General features: G+C 52.8%; 5 protein-coding genes across 5 annotated transcripts; 3 read left to right on the top strand and 2 right to left on the bottom strand.

Annotated features, from left to right (window-relative positions):
* Positions 1–540: 540 nt before the first annotated feature.
* NECHADRAFT_714 (uncharacterized protein) lies at positions 541–3,236 on the top strand (the record flags this gene model as incomplete). The annotated part of the gene is made up of 5 exons (XM_003054012.1): positions 541–738; positions 877–1,068; positions 1,120–1,725; positions 1,787–2,204; positions 2,269–3,236. Coding segments are annotated over 5 exons (2,382 nt in total), but the record flags the coding sequence as incomplete, so codon positions are not given.
* Positions 3,237–3,459: 223 nt separating this feature from the next.
* NECHADRAFT_74399 (uncharacterized protein) lies at positions 3,460–4,247 on the bottom strand (the record flags this gene model as incomplete). Its single annotated transcript, XM_003053303.1, has 3 exons — positions 3,460–3,725; positions 3,786–3,796; positions 3,859–4,247. The coding sequence occupies 3 exons, from the start codon at positions 4,245–4,247 to the stop codon at positions 3,460–3,462; spliced, it is 666 nt and encodes a 221-aa protein (XP_003053349.1).
* An 803-nt stretch (positions 4,248–5,050) lies between these two features.
* NECHADRAFT_74398 (uncharacterized protein) lies at positions 5,051–5,812 on the bottom strand (the record flags this gene model as incomplete). Its single annotated transcript, XM_003053302.1, has 2 exons — positions 5,051–5,480; positions 5,550–5,812. 2 exons carry the CDS (start codon positions 5,810–5,812, stop codon positions 5,051–5,053), a joined length of 693 nt encoding a protein of 230 aa, XP_003053348.1.
* Positions 5,813–9,427: 3,615 nt separating this feature from the next.
* Positions 9,428–11,706, top strand: NECHADRAFT_103036 (uncharacterized protein; the record flags this gene model as incomplete). The annotated part of the gene is made up of 6 exons (XM_003054011.1): positions 9,428–9,471; positions 9,545–9,585; positions 9,660–9,757; positions 9,846–10,497; positions 10,563–11,143; positions 11,206–11,706. 6 exons carry the CDS (start codon positions 9,428–9,430, stop codon positions 11,227–11,229), a joined length of 1,440 nt encoding a protein of 479 aa, XP_003054057.1. The 3' UTR covers positions 11,230–11,706.
* Positions 11,707–14,406: 2,700 nt separating this feature from the next.
* On the top strand, positions 14,407–16,485 carry NECHADRAFT_89872 (uncharacterized protein; the record flags this gene model as incomplete). Its single annotated transcript, XM_003054010.1, has 2 exons — positions 14,407–14,810; positions 14,865–16,485. 2 exons carry the CDS (start codon positions 14,407–14,409, stop codon positions 16,483–16,485), a joined length of 2,025 nt encoding a protein of 674 aa, XP_003054056.1.
* Positions 16,486–16,726: the final 241 nt, after the last annotated feature.

Here is a 16,726-nt window from a genome sequence, read left to right as displayed (position 1 = left end):
TAACCACACATCGCGCCTTCTTCACTTGCCGGAACCACTCCTTCCCAAGCTAATGGAAGGCCTGGGCCAGCGAGAAGGTACGTAACTGGTTTTTAGGAAAAGAAGGAGCACACGTCTGGCATATAGAGAGAACCGGAGTCCTCCTTTTCTCACCGGTCACCTTAAACCTGGAAGCTCCATGATTGAACCCATCAAAGGTCTGTCTCTTGAGCTAGGTTTATCAACACCATGCCTCGAGTACGAGCCTCGAGTGCCTCTGGTTCGAGCCATCGCGGCCGACGTGGGAGAGCCAGCCGAGCACGTTCTTCCGCCCGAGGTGCCAGCTCGAACTCGTCTCCTAGAGCCACGCCAACACGGCAGCAGACTCCATCGAGACGCTCAAGAGCTAGTCGACAAACACGAGGTTTTTCGCCCCAAACACACTTTTCACCCCGCCGCAATCTTGACTCTGTTGCCCATGCAGCCCCTTCCTCAGCTACTCTGCCATCACTTCCCAGTGAAGACAACGCCCAGGGCCGAAGCAGCAGCGAGCCGATACAGCATGAAATTGTCATGGCTATTGATATGAAGAACAGCTCTACAATGGGGTGCGCCTACTTCTCAACAACAGATGGTGTCCTTCACCTTTCGGAGGATATACCTATGGCGACGCTGGACGTTGCGGAGCAATTCCTTTTCCACGTCGAACCTACCACAGTCCTCATATCGGCGAGAGCCCCCGAGGAGTTCCAGCAATATGTCGAGAAAGCGACTATCCCTGCAGGTATGCCACTCGTAAAACACCAGTTTAGTTCCTGCTCGATTCGGCTATATTGACTTTGTTGGCTACTAGATGCTTCTGGGGGCATCATCCTTCGCGGTTTACAGTCTTCTGAGTTCTCTCCTGAATCCGCCAGGGATAGACTTATTAGTCTCCAGTCTGATTCGCTGTCACCCACCGGCATCATATATTCTACAGGCGCAAGTGACGACCTCTCAAGGACGATTGCAGGGCTTGACCAGCCAGAAGCGCCTGCATTTAGGTCCCTACGTTGCGGAGGTTGTCTTAACATGAGCAACCAAGTCTCAGTTAGTTGTGTGTTATCCCCATGGCATAGCTTGACGGCTGATACTCGACAGATCGGGTGCGCCGGAGCCGTTCTTGGTGATCTCCAACGTCGCAGATCTGCTGGTTTTCTCCCTGATGGGCAGGTTTCAGGAGTATTGTTTCGGGTTCTTGATGCCCGCATGTTCTCACTGTCGTCCTATATGTTTGTCAGCGCCGATGCCCTCCTTGCTCTTCAAATCGTTCAGACCGAACTCCACCCTAATAGCCAGGCCTGGGGACCAAATCTCAGCAAAAGTGGCTCAAAGGAAAGCCTATCTGTGTATGGGCTTTTCTATCACTTGGCTTGCACCCCTCAAGGTCGAACACAGTTGCGCCAACTATTCCTACGCCCCGTTCTGGACTTGGGCCTGATTCGGGAGAGACAGACGACCATTTCTGTATTGCTACAGCCAAGCAACGCCGAAATGATGGCACATATGACCTCTATCCTACGAAGAATTCGAAACTTGCGGCCAGCTTTAACCCTTTTGAAAAAGGGTATTGAGTTTTTATCAACAGGCCAATCTTTCAACAAAGGCGTATGGGCAACAATCCAACAGTTCACGACCCAGGGTCTGGCATTGAGGGAAGTACTGGGTAATCTCAACAGCGGCACGGAACTTGCTCTATTTAGAGAGGTAAGATAGTCACGAATATGGCTGTAGTGACAAGAATGAACGCTAACGACTCTTCATGCAGCTCGTTAACAGTCTTCACCCGGCCGTCCTGATGGCTGTTGGAGACATGATCGACAAGACAATCGACTTTCAACAAACAAAGATCCGTCAACGATCCTCGGTCAAGCAGGGAGCAGACCTTCAGCTCGATGAGCTCCAGAGAAGTTATGCGGGACTAAACCATATCTTACTCGAGACAAAGGATCGAATGAAAGCCGCCATACCGGAGTGGGCCCACCGCCATGTCAATTCGTGCCTTTTCTTGCCTCAGCTTGGCTTTGTCACTTCGGTTGAAGTAGGCCCTGTGACCGGTAGCTCAATGTATGAAGGGGAGGGAATGCCTGAGGGGGGGTGGGAAAAGGTGTTCACGGGCGAAATGGGTGCATGCTACAAGAACACGTATATGTGTGAACTTGATCAAGAGTACGGGGATTTGCACGGTCAACTTGCAGGTAAGCGGCTGAAATTGCGATGAAGATATGGACTAACATGGAGTAGACAGAGAGGTCGAGGTTATCCACGGCCTTGCTAACAGGATTCTTGAGCACGAGGAGGTGTTGATTTCGGCCTCCGATATGTGCGGCGAGTTTGACGCCATTCATGCACTCGCTTTAGGCGCTGAGAAGTACAATTGGAGAGCACCCACCGTGGTCGATGACAATGTGATTCATATTCAGGGTGGCCGACATCCCTTGCAAGAGCTTGTTGTGCCGGCTTTTGTACCAAACGACTGCCACCTCGCTTCAGGGCCGATTGACCAGGCACACCTTGAGGAGGCTTCATCCCAGGCCTTGATCTTAACGGGGCCGAACCACTCGGGCAAGAGTGTGTATCTCAAGCAGGTGGCAATCATCGTCTACCTTGCTCATATTGGCAGCTTTGTTCCAGCATCCCAGGCCACCATTGGCCTCACGGACAAGATCCTGACCTGCATGTCACCGAGGGAGAGCATGTCTGGCGGGGAGAGCGCATTCGCCAGGGACATGAAGCAGGCTGCATTATCGACAAGAACTTCGACATCAAGAAGCCTCGTGTTGGTTGACGAATTCGGCAAGGGAACCAACGGTGATGATGGCTCCGGCTTGTTGGCTGCATTACTAGACCACTTCCTATCGCTAAACCGGGACTGCCCACGTCTGCTAGTTGCGACGCATTTTCACGAGATCTTTGAGGGAGGCTACCTTTCTCGCCATGAAGGGGGATTCCGTCTGGCACACATGGACGTGAGAGTGGACTGGGATGCAGCCCAAACAGAGGATCAAGTGACGTACCTCTTTACTCTCGCGTTCGGTCACAGTACCTCGAGCTTTGGCGGCAGGTGTGCAGCGTTGAATGGGGTGCCTAGTGCAGTTGTCGAGCGCGCTGAAGGTATTGCCAAACTCCTTGCACAAAATGAAGACTTGGGGGAACTCTGCGCTCGATTGTCTCAGGCAGAAGAAGAGCAGTTGGAGAAGGCAGAAACAGCCGCACGGCTCTTTCTGAGTGAATCATTTGACAGGGATGAGGCTGGCCAGGACAGTAATGGGCAAGAGGGCCGTCGTTCCATGAAGCAAATGTTGTACGGCATGCTTTCGATGGGGGAATGACCAAGCTAGCACCCTTGAATGTGGCTGCAAACATTGAGAAATCTTGAAAGACTGATAGACTGCTTTAGTTTGCCCAGGGGGCTCTCTGCCCGGTAGTGAAATCTGATGTTCATGACGTCTTTTTGGCGGCAATCTTAGGAACTAGCTGAGCGATGGCTTTCACAAGGAGTTGATGCTCAACGGCGTGCATCCGTGTCTCAAGATCCTCAAGGGTATCAGACTTGGAGCAAGGCACCTCTTGGGTCAAGATGGGCTCTCCCATATCAACCTCAGCAATCACATAATGCACCATGATGCCTGTGACCCCTCTTTCGAGAGTACCAGCCTGGCAGTCGGCATAGGCTCGCTCGATTGCATTGGATCCATTGTATCGGCCTGTGATGAGTTTATGTGAGTATCAGTCTAGGGGAGGCAACAAGATTGGAGGGTGCATACCAGGAAGAGCACTATGATGAGTTTATGTGAATATCAGTCCAAAACGGGTCACGAGAGGGGCTATAAGACTTACGGGTGCAGGTTGATAACCGGAATACCAGCAGCCTCAAGGGGAGTGAGGAAAGATTGCGCAAAGACATGCATCCATCCAGCGAGAACGACCATATCGGGCTTCTCCTCAATAACCTTGGCGGCCAGGTCGGCGTCGTAGCGGGAGCGAGCTTCCTGGATGCGGGCAGCATCCTTCTCCCCCTTTGCTTGATAGCCGTGAGCGACCAGGTTGAAGTACTCGGACGGAACGCCCGCCTTCTCGGCGCGCTGAAGTGAGTATGCCGTCTTTCTGTTGACGATGAGCTTGGAGACACGCGTGCTGGGGATGGTGCCGTCTGCACAGGCGTCGAGGATTGCCTGAAAGTTGGAGCCATTGCCAGAGGCCATGACAAGGAGTTGAGTCTGAGACATGATGAATGAGTTGCCGATGGTCTTCCCTCTCGAGTTGATGTTGTTCTTGAGAAATTTGAGTGACAGGAGTGAGCGAATTCCTCGTCGTGGGCGTTGTTTAAGTTTTTTTCCTCTCGTGTGAGTTTCCTACCCCGCGACTTTTTTTTTTTTTCGTCGAGACCGCTTCGTGGTGCAGATTCTCAGTGGAGTGGAGCGGGTGCTTATTCCGCAGGATCCCGTTCACCCGTTGTAAGAGAGGATCCAATGGGCGTCAGTTGTTACACTCAATAAGCAAGTCAATCTCACATGTAGTGATTGATTCTGCGCAGTTTCGTCATTGTGTCCAAGCCCAGAATAAATTGCTTCGTTCGGACTACACGGGAAGTTAATCTACCTATATACAAATGGCTCAAAAACTTAAGCAGTCGTCGTTCTTCCAATGCGTCCGTCAACCGTCCTGTCCAAGTAAAATCGTTAAAAAACCGAAGTGAATAACACGCCCCAAACTCCGGATTGCATCGACCGAGAGCGTTAATGATATGCGTCGTGACGAGGGAGCTGTTCCTCATCCTGTTCATCAGGTGCTCGTTGCCGGGAGACGAATGTTGTTCCATCATGCCGAATTTGGTCTCACAGATGAGCAAGATGCCCGTTGTGTGTTTGATGACCATGTGAAGAGTAGGCCATCGCATGACCGAGACTTGGCAGCACGAGTATAGCCAAATAGATGCTAAAACGTCTATAACAACAAGCTTTTGGACAATTGAGTCCAAATGACTGGTCACAACGACCATGCGCTGTCGTAATATTTGCATCCTGGCCCATTAAGCCAACACATTGAGCATGGCAATGGCCGCGCCAATGCCTGCGAGCCACGACTTGAGGTTGTTGGACGAAGCAGCATTCCCATAGTCGCCACAGTCGCTCTTCTCGAGTTTCCCGCAGGCACGAGAGCTCAGGCTTGAGCACACCTCGGTTGCCGATGGGCCCAGGGCCTGTCCGCCGCCCTCAACTGTAGTACCTCCGCCGCCGGGCACAACGATGGTCACGCCATATTGGCCACCATCCTCGAGGTAACTGACACATCTGTCGTAGTTCTCTTCGCAAGCGTCGACGGCCGAAGTGCAAGAACCATCATTCGAGAATGTCGTCGCGGCGTACGGGAAGGCAAAATAGGAGTTCGGGACGTAGGACACGGGAGCGGTTGCGTCGCCAGTAGGCGCTTCGGATGGTGCCGTTCCAGTACACACCGCGCTGGAATCGAGGTCAGTCAGCCTTGTGCTCGCGTGTTTAGTTGTTCCAGATCTGGATATCTGCACTTACCCAGAGGGACAACAAGCTGGTTGATCATCGGCGTCGAGAGCGCACGTCTGCCCGTTCTGGCAGCAAATGTCGCTGAAACGCTGGCCGAGCTCCTCCGAGCATCGGAATGTGTTGGCAGGGCAGGAGTCGTCTCGCCTGAAGATCAAGGACGCAGCCGGGATATATGTCGCTATTGTCGTTGGCGGCGCTGTCGCTGTTGCCAAGTGAAAGGCAGATGTTGAGCCTGCAACGAGGCCGAGCCACATCCAACTCCGACTCAACATGATGGTGGTGGTGGAAGTGAGACGGGATGGTTCAACTTTGAGATTGGCTCGCTTGGGGAGGACGACAGATAGCGGGCGCTCGACGGGATGAGCTGGGAGGTTCTCCGTTCTACTGCAGGTGGTTTAATCATGCAAGAAATGGAAGGGTTCCAGTCAGTTTCTTTCGTTTTTTTTTTTTCTTCTCTCTGTTCCCTAGCGGACGACCGGGCTCCCGGTAGGGGATCTGGGATGATGTCGGTGGGGTATCCTCCAGATGCTTGTCCCATCCTGTCGTAAATGCAAGGTTATGCACACCGCAGGTCACCATTTTTGGCTCTGGCAACACGGGTTGACTGAGCGTCGGGCTGAGAGCCGGGGCAGGGAGAGAGCGTGGAATGATGTCATTGGTGGTTGACATAGTTGCTGAGCAACCCCGCGTCCACCTCCAACCATGCGATGACTCCACAGTGGGAGCTAGGAACTGGTCCGTCAGGGCCAGGTACGGCTTTAATGAAGGCAGGGCTTCAAGTCGATATGAAAAGAGGGACTGTCTCGGATCTTGGCACAAGGGTCTGAATTACACTCACTATGTAAATATGCATATTCCGACTTCGGCTTCTTAGAATCCTCGCACATGACCAAGGATCTGCCGCAAGCGATCCAGTGCCTTCGTCTCTGGTGGTGGTCCAGGGACTTCAGGATCACGAGCCTTTAACTGCTCAATCTCTCTTCGAGCCTCAGCTGCCAAGGGCTCCAGATCGCCCCAGACGTGATCAGTGTAACCCGTCAGTACGTTACCCCACAGCTGAAGCCAGTTGCTTCTCGCTTCGGTGCTGTCTGTGGTTCCGAGGTGGAGTTGCATCTCGGCCTCTGCCATAGGTCCTGGCTCTGTCAAGAAATCGGGGTTGAAGTTGAGCAAGTCGTCCCAGCGGGGACCAGAAAAAGACGAGTTTGCGGGGAACAATGCTTCTCGAAGCTTGGCAGCAGCTTCTGGTGTTAAAGCGTCATCTTCAGCTTCAGGGTCTTCGGCGCCTAGGAGAACAGCATCAAGCTCATCGGATGGGCCGTCAAGGAGATTGACAACGGCTGCACCGTCTAACCTTTCCTGCTCGGCCACTGCCGCGCCTTTTGAGGAGAATGTGTCATGCAGGTTCTGGTGTTGGAGGTTGTGAGGATGGTCCAGGTTCCCAACATCCAGTGTTGAGTCGGCGCTGACAAAATCGTTGAACGCTTGCGCCGAAGCCGTGGAATCGGAATGTGCCTGTGAACGCAACGACTCGCCCGGAGCCGCCGAGCGCAATCTGTGCGACGATGCTTCCCCTGCGCCTGCTGAAACTCTGTCGATACTGCTGGTACCCGAGCTGCCCTTTCCTGCAGGTTGCTGGCCAGTCAAATCTGGCCCTGTGCCAAAGGCATTGAGGGCGAGCCTTCCAGAAGCCTGAATGCGGTCGACTAGAGAACCAGACCCCTCTCCTTCCGCGGCCTTTCCCTTTCCTTTGGGGTTGTTGGATGCCCCGTTGTCCTTGGGCGGAAAGTTTCCCGGGTGTTGCTGATCTTGGCTCATGCTTCGCGGTTCAGGTGAGGGAGGATATAGATGGCTGGATATTCAATTCAGTTGATGTGGATGGAAACCTGAATAAAAAGATGCGATTTTCAGTGATTAAGGGAGTGGACGATGTTGGTATAAACCTGGTAAGCTTGTATCCAAATTCCCGTGATTTTAGGCAGTTTAGATAAAGGTTTTGGAGGATGGGTGTGTATGCATGTCATTGATTGGAAGCACATGGACATGAGGTCGTTCCGGAGCACATGTCAGGCCGGTCCGGACGGACGAGCGGGTGCGGATCGGACTTGGACCTTGGCATCGGATGCGACCGAGGGAACATCCATGTATGCCCTCGTAAAAACTCTCCAAAACCAGCAGCTGCCACCTGGGTCAAAGACAAAAAAGAGGCACCATTACAAACCCAATAGCTTCTCCTCCCCTTAAAAATTGTCAATCAAGCATAGTAGAAATACATGAAAGAGCTCTAAAGCATCACTATTGTTGTGGTATACATTAGATCATTTTATCATATTTTATCAAAATTTACCTATCATGTTTCAGAAGCCAGCAACTTCCTTCTTGATCATCTCGTGTGTCGTTGATTTCTTAACCCGCGTGCCTGCTAGCTTCCAGCTTATCGACGAGTTTCACCTACCCTGAACAATTCCAAAATGTCGAGGTTCCACTGTTTCCGGCGCCAGAGCCCAAATGAGGCCACGCCATGTCAGATCGAGGTGAGGCGACGTAGACCTGAAAGCTCAGTTGAACAGAGGGAACCCCCGCCATGACACTGGGTTGTTGAGAAGCACTCGAGAGCACTCCCCCACTTTAAGCATCCTCGGGGACGCTGGAAACAAGCTTGAACGTAACGATCTACCTTGCTGTTCCGCCTCACTTCACCACAGGAACAACGCATGCGTGGGGAGCAATGAGAAGCTTGGTTGGGTATGCCGGGCCAGCACAGAGCTGCAAGCTCACAGGTACGGCAGAAATAAACGATAGCTTGGGCTCGCAGTTGGTAAACATTGGGCAACAAGGCAGACAATACCATACAGACAAGTCGTCACCTCGCCGGACTCAGTCGAGGTTAAGTCATCGATTTGGTGGTGGCGCCGGGCCCTGGACCTGTAAAAGACGAGCACAGCACTGGAAGCTCCCTGTAACTGTGGCTCATCTCTCAGCTCTCAGCTCCTCATTGTGGCTCACGCCCGCACCTAACCCACCCATCCCGATCCCATCCATCACCTGTCCCGTCCCCTCCAGTGCAAGCCAGCCCAGGCCAAACCAACTTAGCCAAACCAGGCCAGGCCAACCCAAAACCAAAAGCGAACCAAACTGCAAGACCTTGGGTTCTGCTGCGTCACTTCCTCCATATCCCCTCCTCACCAAAGAACTCCATCTTCTGCTTGTGGCATCTGCTCCTCAGCTCCCAGCCGTTTGAACTCGCCGTTACAAGCCCTTAACGGCAGTGACTGTACTTAGCCACAGCCAGCGCAGCTCAGCACAGACTCGAGCCTTGCTCCCTCCACTCGCTGTCTCCTCCCCTCACCTCCCGTCCGTCGCTCGCCCGCCGCCTCTGCTTCTGCTGTCGTCTGCCGCGCCCACACCAACCCACCTCCTCCACCACCACTGCCTGCTCCTGCTACCACCACCACCACCACCACAACCTTCAGCCTCGGACGCCTGCCGACCTGTCGACATCATCCACCGTCGTCCTCCTCCGACCGAACCCCGATTAACCCCCCCCGCCGCTTGACGAAATATCTTTTGGACGACGGCATTCCCACGGCGGCGATATCTAGCTGGACCCCACTCCGGCGCCGACAAAAAGACGATATCGAAAACGACACCACCGCCCATCCATCATCCGCCCACCGCAAGACCTGGCGTGTGCCACCACAGCTTGCATCCATCCATCTCCCTTCGCATCGCTCGCGCCAGGAGCTCCCATCATATCCAAATTACCGGTTGCGGTTCATTTTCACCTCCTCCCTGGCCCGCCGTTCCCACAGCTCTCTCGGTTCTTACCTTGCCCTCCCTCGATCTTCGTCCGCAACCCCTCCTAATCCCCGCCCTCGCTGCTCACCAAAATGGTTGATAGCGAAGCGAACTCTCCCACGTGGAAGTTCACGCAGTACGTAGTCTTCTTTCTGGCATTTCCCCGCGTTCCGCGCCCGTGTTTATTAATGCTGAGCTCTCGCCTGCAGGTGCTTTGGTGACAAGGGCGATGTTGAAGACATCACCGAAGGTATGTCATCTCCTTGCTCCCCACAATCCTGCCCTCGACCTTGATATGCTGACCGCTGTTCCCCCCTGCTGCAGCTGATATCATCTCGACGGTTGAGTTCGACCATACCGGAAATTATCTCGCTACGGGCGACAAGGGAGGTAGAGTGGTGCTCTTCGAACGCAACGAGACGGTATGTCACCATCCATCAGTCGACGCCCTTGCGAGCCTTCAGCGTTGGGTGTTGCGCATCCTCTTGCCGTCGCTAACTCTCGACGCAGAAAAAAACCTGCGAGTACAAATTCCACACCGAGTTTCAGTCGCACGAACCCGAATTCGACTACTTGAAGTCCCTAGAGATTGAAGAGAAGATCAACAAGATTAAGTGGTGTCGGCGACAAAATGCTTCCCACTACTTGCTGTCCACCAACGACAAGACAATCAAGCTGTGGAAAGTCTTTGAGAAGTCGCTCAAGGTTGTAGCCGAGAACAACCTCTCTCACGATGTCACGCCTGGTAGTCTGGCGGGAGGAGGCGGCGCTCCCAGGCCGCTTCCTGCCCACCGGTTCAGGGATGCTGCCGACCTCAAGCTTCCTCGCCTCACACATCACGATACGGTTGTTGCCGCCGTGCCACGCCGAACATACGCCAACGCACACGCCTACCACATCAACAGCATCTCGGTGAACAGCGATGGAGAGACCTTCATCAGCAGCGATGATTTACGTATCAACCTGTGGAATCTTAACATCCAGGAACAGAGCTTCAACATTGTTGATATCAAGCCTGCAAACATGGAGGAGCTCACTGAAGTCATCACGGCTGCCGAGTTTCACCCCATGAGTTGCAACTGGTTCATGTATGCTAGCTCAAAGGGCACCATCAAGCTCGCCGACATGCGGCAGAGTGCTCTGTGCGACCAGCACGCGAAGTGTTTGTGCTCCCCATCTGTGACATCTGCATCTGCGATCCGGCGATGTGCTGACTCCTAGCCCTAGTATTCGAGCAAGAGGAAGACCCTTCATCACGCTCATTCTTCTCCGAAATCATCTCTTCCATCTCCGATGTGCGATTCTCGTATGATGGCCGATACATCCTGTCCCGCGACTACCTCACTGTCAAGATCTGGGATATCAACATGGAGCGGCAGCCAGTGAAGACGATACCGATTCACGAGCATCTTCGCCCACGGTTGTGTGACACCTACGAGAATGACAGCATATTCGACAAGTTCGAGGTGGTCTTCTCAGGAGATGCTAAGAATGTCATGACGGGCAGTTACAACAATAACTTCATGATCTATCCTTCAGACCCTGACAAGGAAGTCGAGGTTGTTCTCCAGGCGGATAAGTCGGCTTTCAAGGCTAAGAAGGTTGGAGTGCCTACACCCATCAATTCGTCGACAAGCCCGACTGCGACCAACGGCAAGAAGGGCGGATCCAGGGCGGGTAGCCCAGGCGGTCAAGGTCAGCGGATGCGTAAGGAGACAGACGCGGACCAGATCGATTTCAACAAGAAGATTCTGCACATGAGCTGGCATCCGTTTGAGGACAGTATTGCGATTGCAGCTACGAACAATGTGAGTACACGGTTTGAGATACAGTCCGGAGAGGACGAATGGTGGCTAACATGGTGGCACAGCTCTTTGTCTTCTCGGCACTCTAGACCATGGCAGCGGCGTTCATCTCGCAAGGGCAATTAAGTGAGGAAGTTGGCGTGGCGGGGGAGCGGAAGACAAAGCAATAAGGATATGGGCGCCTCCGCCACCTTCGTGATGGGACTGACCTAGTTCTGCTTGGGCACGACATGGCATCTCGTCGATTCAGAGCAGGGTGATACGGATCAATGCAGCCTACTATACTTAGAAGCTAAAGCACAGCGCCAGCACTGCTTGGAGCAAAGCCACGCGCAAAGAACGCTGAAGAGGCCCCTTGGATGTGGCCCTAAAGCGGAGGATGCAGAGATGTAGGCAAAGGAACCTACTGAGAGCATGGCATGGGGCAGATGGACGTGGGAAGAGCCACTTGGGATGGAGGTGAACGAATGCATGGGTGCATGGGTCGGCGTTTGGTCGCCAGGTGTAGCAGAAAGCGCAAAGAGATCATTTGAGAATCAAAGAAATGCCACTCAAAGTTGAAATAGAGGAGCATTATCATGTCATGGGGAGCATCAAGGGATAATACGAGTTGGATGATGTTCGATGTAATGCTCAAGTACCCCAGGAGTGTGCCTGTTGTAAGCTTATTCTTGAAAGCATGTACCTGTGTGATTATCGGGGCGATGGGACTGATGCTGGACCAATCCTGGATCTGCGCCTTGGACACGAGTCCTGGCCATCAACCAGCTCCGGAGGCTCGGGAACTGTCAGCTTCCAAGAATGCGCCAAAGAGCCCGTCCCTGGCACTACCTATTCATAGAGTCGGACTGGGGCGAGACGCGCTAGCGAGTACAGGGTACAGAGAGACCCCTGCCGCCACCCTCGAATCGACGAGTGGTGTGGTACCGATACACGGAGGCTGACACCCCCATGCCATCCTCCCGTACGGCTTTCTTGCATGAAGACACAAGGGCAACATCGACAATCCACTGAGTCTCTCCCTGCCTGCAGCCAACACCCCCGAAGGAAACCCGATCTGTACTTTTATCTGCCCCCCCTCCCAGTGCCAATGGACCAGAAAACGAGCCTCATGTCTTCACACATTCTCCGCAAGAGGACGCCCGACATGACGGCCCTCCAAGGCTCAAGCCGTCACGGCACCGCCTCGCGGGAGCCCAGCGACTCGGAGAAGGCATCGGCGTCGTCGGTCGCCCATCGCGTTGCCAGTATGATGGCCAGCGAGGTTGGCCCGTCGTTGCTGACGGTCGCTGTGATGCTGTGTCTGATCTTTGGAGGTTGTTGTTCTAACGTATGTCCATCCCGTACCTGTCTGGCCAGCTCATCATGCAGCCCTCACTATTGAATCCCTGCCTCCCTTGACACACCAGAAACTGACCTACATCTCATTCTTTCTAGGTTTATGCGCTCGAGGCAATTGTCAAGTGAGTTGTAGAACTTTGCTATGAGAAACTATTGCTGACCTGATGTAGTTTTGAACCTTCAAGTGGTACGAGCATTTCCGCACAACCTCACATTGTCTCATACGAGAAGTGACTACAATGTCTCCTTTGCTGACACATTTAACTTAGGAACACTATTGACCTTTGTCCAATTCATCTTTGTCGCCGTGACAGGGTTTATCGCCCAGTTTGACAAGAACAGTCGTTTCTTCATTGCGCCCAACAAGGTCCCCTTGAGCCGCTGGATGGTCAATATCGTGCTGTTCTTTACCATCAACGTCCTCAACAACCATGCGTTCAGCTATGATATCTCGGTGCCAGTCCACATCATCCTCAGATCTGGCGGTAGTATCACAACCATGGCTGCGGGTTACCTCTATGGCAAGAGATATTCGCGCACGCAGGTCGTCGCTGTCTTCTTGTTGACATTGGGTGTCATTCTGGCTGCTTGGTCGGATGCTCAAGCCAAGGTGAGCATCTTCAACATCCACTCACTTACCTCTTACTCTCCTGACCTTATCTGATTTTAGGGAAAGGGAGTGGAAGAGAGTTCTGGGCGCCCAGCTTTCAGCACTGGCCTCGTGATCCTCTTCGTTGCCCAGGTGCTCTCAGCAATCATGGGTCTTTACACGGAGGCAACCTATGCCAAGTATGGCCCGCAGTGGAGAGAGAACCTTTTCTACTCTCACGCCCTCTCTCTGCCGCTATTCCTGCCCTTTGCTCCCTCGATGGCACGCACCTTTGCGCATCTCATGTCAAGTACCCCGATGCAACTGCCCAGCCTCCTGAGCATTGTCGCCACGTCGTTCCCAGTTCCCAGTCAAGTTTTCTACCTCATCACCAATGTTTTGACTCAGTATGCCTGTATTCGCGGAGTCAACCTACTGGCAGCGGTCTCCACCGCCCTAACTGTCACCATCGTCCTCAACATCCGGAAGCTTGTGAGTCTCCTCCTGAGCATCTGGCTCTTCGGCAACACGCTTGCCCCGGGCACCCTGGTTGGTGCCATCATCGTTTTTAGTTCTGGCGGCCTATACTCTGTGGGCTCACGAAAGAAGCCGGAGGTGGAAAAGGCGCCCCAGGAGCGGCCAGAGAAGGCGAGTTGAGTAACTTGCCAGTGTATTTATATATATGCATTGCGAATCACCATTAGGGTGTAGATGTGGTGTTTTTGGCTCAATAGATGTATGTTAGAGGGAGGGAGAGGACTAGAGACGCGATGGGGAAGGGGGATAGATAGAGTATCTATGGCATTATGATACCCATTAGATTGGAACAAAAGATACCATAACATGCATATATCGTTGTCCTAACAGCCAGTACAACAAGACTATGTGAGTTTGGGGCCGGGCTTAAGATAACAATCCTAGGCCTGGTTTTAAAGAATACCCCGGAGGCTGAAGATCACACATTCCCCCAACCTCGCACTCTTCGGTTTGGGGACGGGCACTTTCAAGGCCCCCAACGCCGTTCAAATTCAGCTGCAGTATGCGGGGCTAGAGATTTGTGATCCTTCTGATACGAAGGTCGAAGTATGGACAATGCCATTCGAGCGCTTATCGGGATCGTCCCCGACATCTAACCCGAACGCCAGCAGGCTTGATCAGGACATTGGGCAACATGGTAGGTAGGGTAATTCCATCTTGGCGCATGAGGCACGATGCGTTGGTGTTACTAAAGCACTTATTTTGGAGGTATATGAGGGGGGCGTTGAGCAGTCGATAACATGTTTGTTCATCAACCTTCTCTTCACTTCCAGTCTAGAACCCTCTGACCTGACCCAGTATGTCTCATCCACAAACCACTTTTCGTCAGACAACCTTCAAGGGGAACTCAGTCCTCTCAAGGAGACGAAAGACTGTTTCTCGAACCACGGTCCACGCCCAGCTGGAGCAGCTGCGGTCAACTGGTCGATATGATTGCTTCAAGCTCGAGTGGCATCCTATCTACGCAGACAAGTCCATGTGGCCGGTGCCTTTTCATCTATTCTGGGATAGCGATATTGCCAAATGGATCGAAGGGGCTTGCTATTTTCTCGTTGAAGACTATGACGCTGAGATAGACAAGACAATCCGTGAGCTTGTGGAGATGATCAGGGGAGCTCAGCAGGAAGACGGTTACTTGAACGTTCATTATACTGTAGTCGAGCCTGACAAACGATGGTCCAATCTCAGAGATATGCATGAGATGTGAGTGGTTGAGCAACATCTCCCTTCATGCTTACTCCTTACTGATGGTAATAGGTACAACGCTGGCCACCTCATCGAGGCCGCTGTCGCCCACCAAGGTTACTATCACGACAACCTACTCATCGAGCCAATTGAGAAGTATGTAGCCCACATTCGAAGGCGATTTGGTCCTGGTGAGGGCCAGTTAAGGGGGTACCCCGGCCACCCTGAAATTGAACTTGCTCTGTTTCGCCTCTACAAAGCAACTGGGAGTACCGACGCCTTTGAGTTGGCACAGTACTTTCTGACAGAGCGGGGAAATCCAACAGGACAGGATGGCAAGCATTACTATGATTGGGAAATGGAGAAGAGGGGAGAGATCTCATGGCAGCGGCCCGATGCTTACCCTGAGCATGGTACCCTTTGGTACTGCCAGGCGGATTCTCCAATTGTCGAGCAAAAGACCATTGAGGGACATGCTGTCCGGGCTAACTACCTGCTTACTGCTGTTGCCGACATGCTTTACCTCTCGAAAGAGGACGGCCGGCCCATCCCCAATGCAGAAGGTTGGTCTGAAGCCCTGCACAGGCTCTGGGACAACATGGTCGACAAGAAGATGTACCTGACAGGGGGCGTCGGCGCCATCAAGCAGTGGGAAGGCTTCGGCATCGACTATTTCCTCCCTCAAGGAACAGATGAGGGCGGCTGCTATAACGAGACCTGCGTTTCCATCGCCGTCATGATGCTTGCCGAGCGAATCTTGCATCTTGACCTCGACGCCCACTATGCCGACATCATGGAGCTGTGCCTGTACAACACCGTCATGACTGCGATGAGCCTTGATGGAAAGGCCTTTACGTACGTCAATCAGCTGGGTAGTACCGAAGCCGACAAGAGCGTGCGTGAAGAGTGGTTTTGGTGTGCGTGCTGCCCTCCTAACCTAACCAGACTCTTTGGTAGTCTGGGTGGTTATCTATGGGATTATGGTCACGAAGAGAGCAACATCTTCATCAACGTGCACTTGTACACAGGTGCTGAGCTTACCTTCGATGCCAATGGGTTGCCTGTGACCCTCCAGCAGAAGTCTAATTGGCCATGGGAGGGCAAGGTAGACTTTCAACTCTCTGCTCCATCTTCGCTGCGAGTCATCATCCGACTGCGCCTTCCAGCATGGTCAAAGGGGGCGTACGTTTTGGCCCCATTTCCGCAGCCAGGTACAGTGAAGGTCGAAAAGGGGTACATCTGCCTATATCCGGCCTATGTTTCTGAGAACCCTTCATTCTCTCTTGAGGTCCTTGACTTTGAGCCTCGATACCTCTCTCCTCACCCATATACGAACCAGCGAACTCTGACACTCGCTCGTGGACCAATTGTATACTGTGTCGAAGATGCCGACAATCCATGGGAGACAAACCACTTCAAGGATGTCTTTCTCCGAACAGACTCAAAAGTGACTGAGAAGCTGGTGACCGATGAAGAGACTGGAGAAGAATACGTGTCTTTGAAGAGCAAATGCTGGAAGCAATCTATTTCCACTCATGCTTCCCTCAAAGCTGATGGAGACTCTGCCGCACCACGGGACCTGATATTTGTTCCTTACTATTTCAGGGCCAATAGAGGAGGGAAGGGACAGATGAGGGTTGGGTTGATGAATGGGGGTATCGAGTCAGGTGTCATCTTCCCTGAGAGACTGTAGCAACATGTGTAGAGTGGCTCGATAACCGAGCATTGAGGCTTGGAATTGAACAAAAATGTGCCTGGAATACATATGGAACTCTTGACAATGTATTTGTGAAGTTGGTGACCCCTAGGTACTCATCTCTTCATGACTCCAACGTATCTGTCCTTGATAAGCTTGGTTTGTCGTCCACTGAAGGGGAACCCCTCGGCATCCTATCGTCGAGGGCAAGTCTGCCCTTTCCGCATATGAAATGAAT

This window comes from Fusarium vanettenii, assembly GCF_000151355.1.
Source record: "Fusarium vanettenii 77-13-4 chromosome 1 genomic scaffold NECHAsca_1_chr1_3_0, whole genome shotgun sequence".
Classification (NCBI taxonomy): Eukaryota; Fungi; Ascomycota; class Sordariomycetes; order Hypocreales; family Nectriaceae; genus Fusarium; species Fusarium vanettenii.
This window is presented reverse-complemented; position numbering and strand designations above follow the sequence as displayed.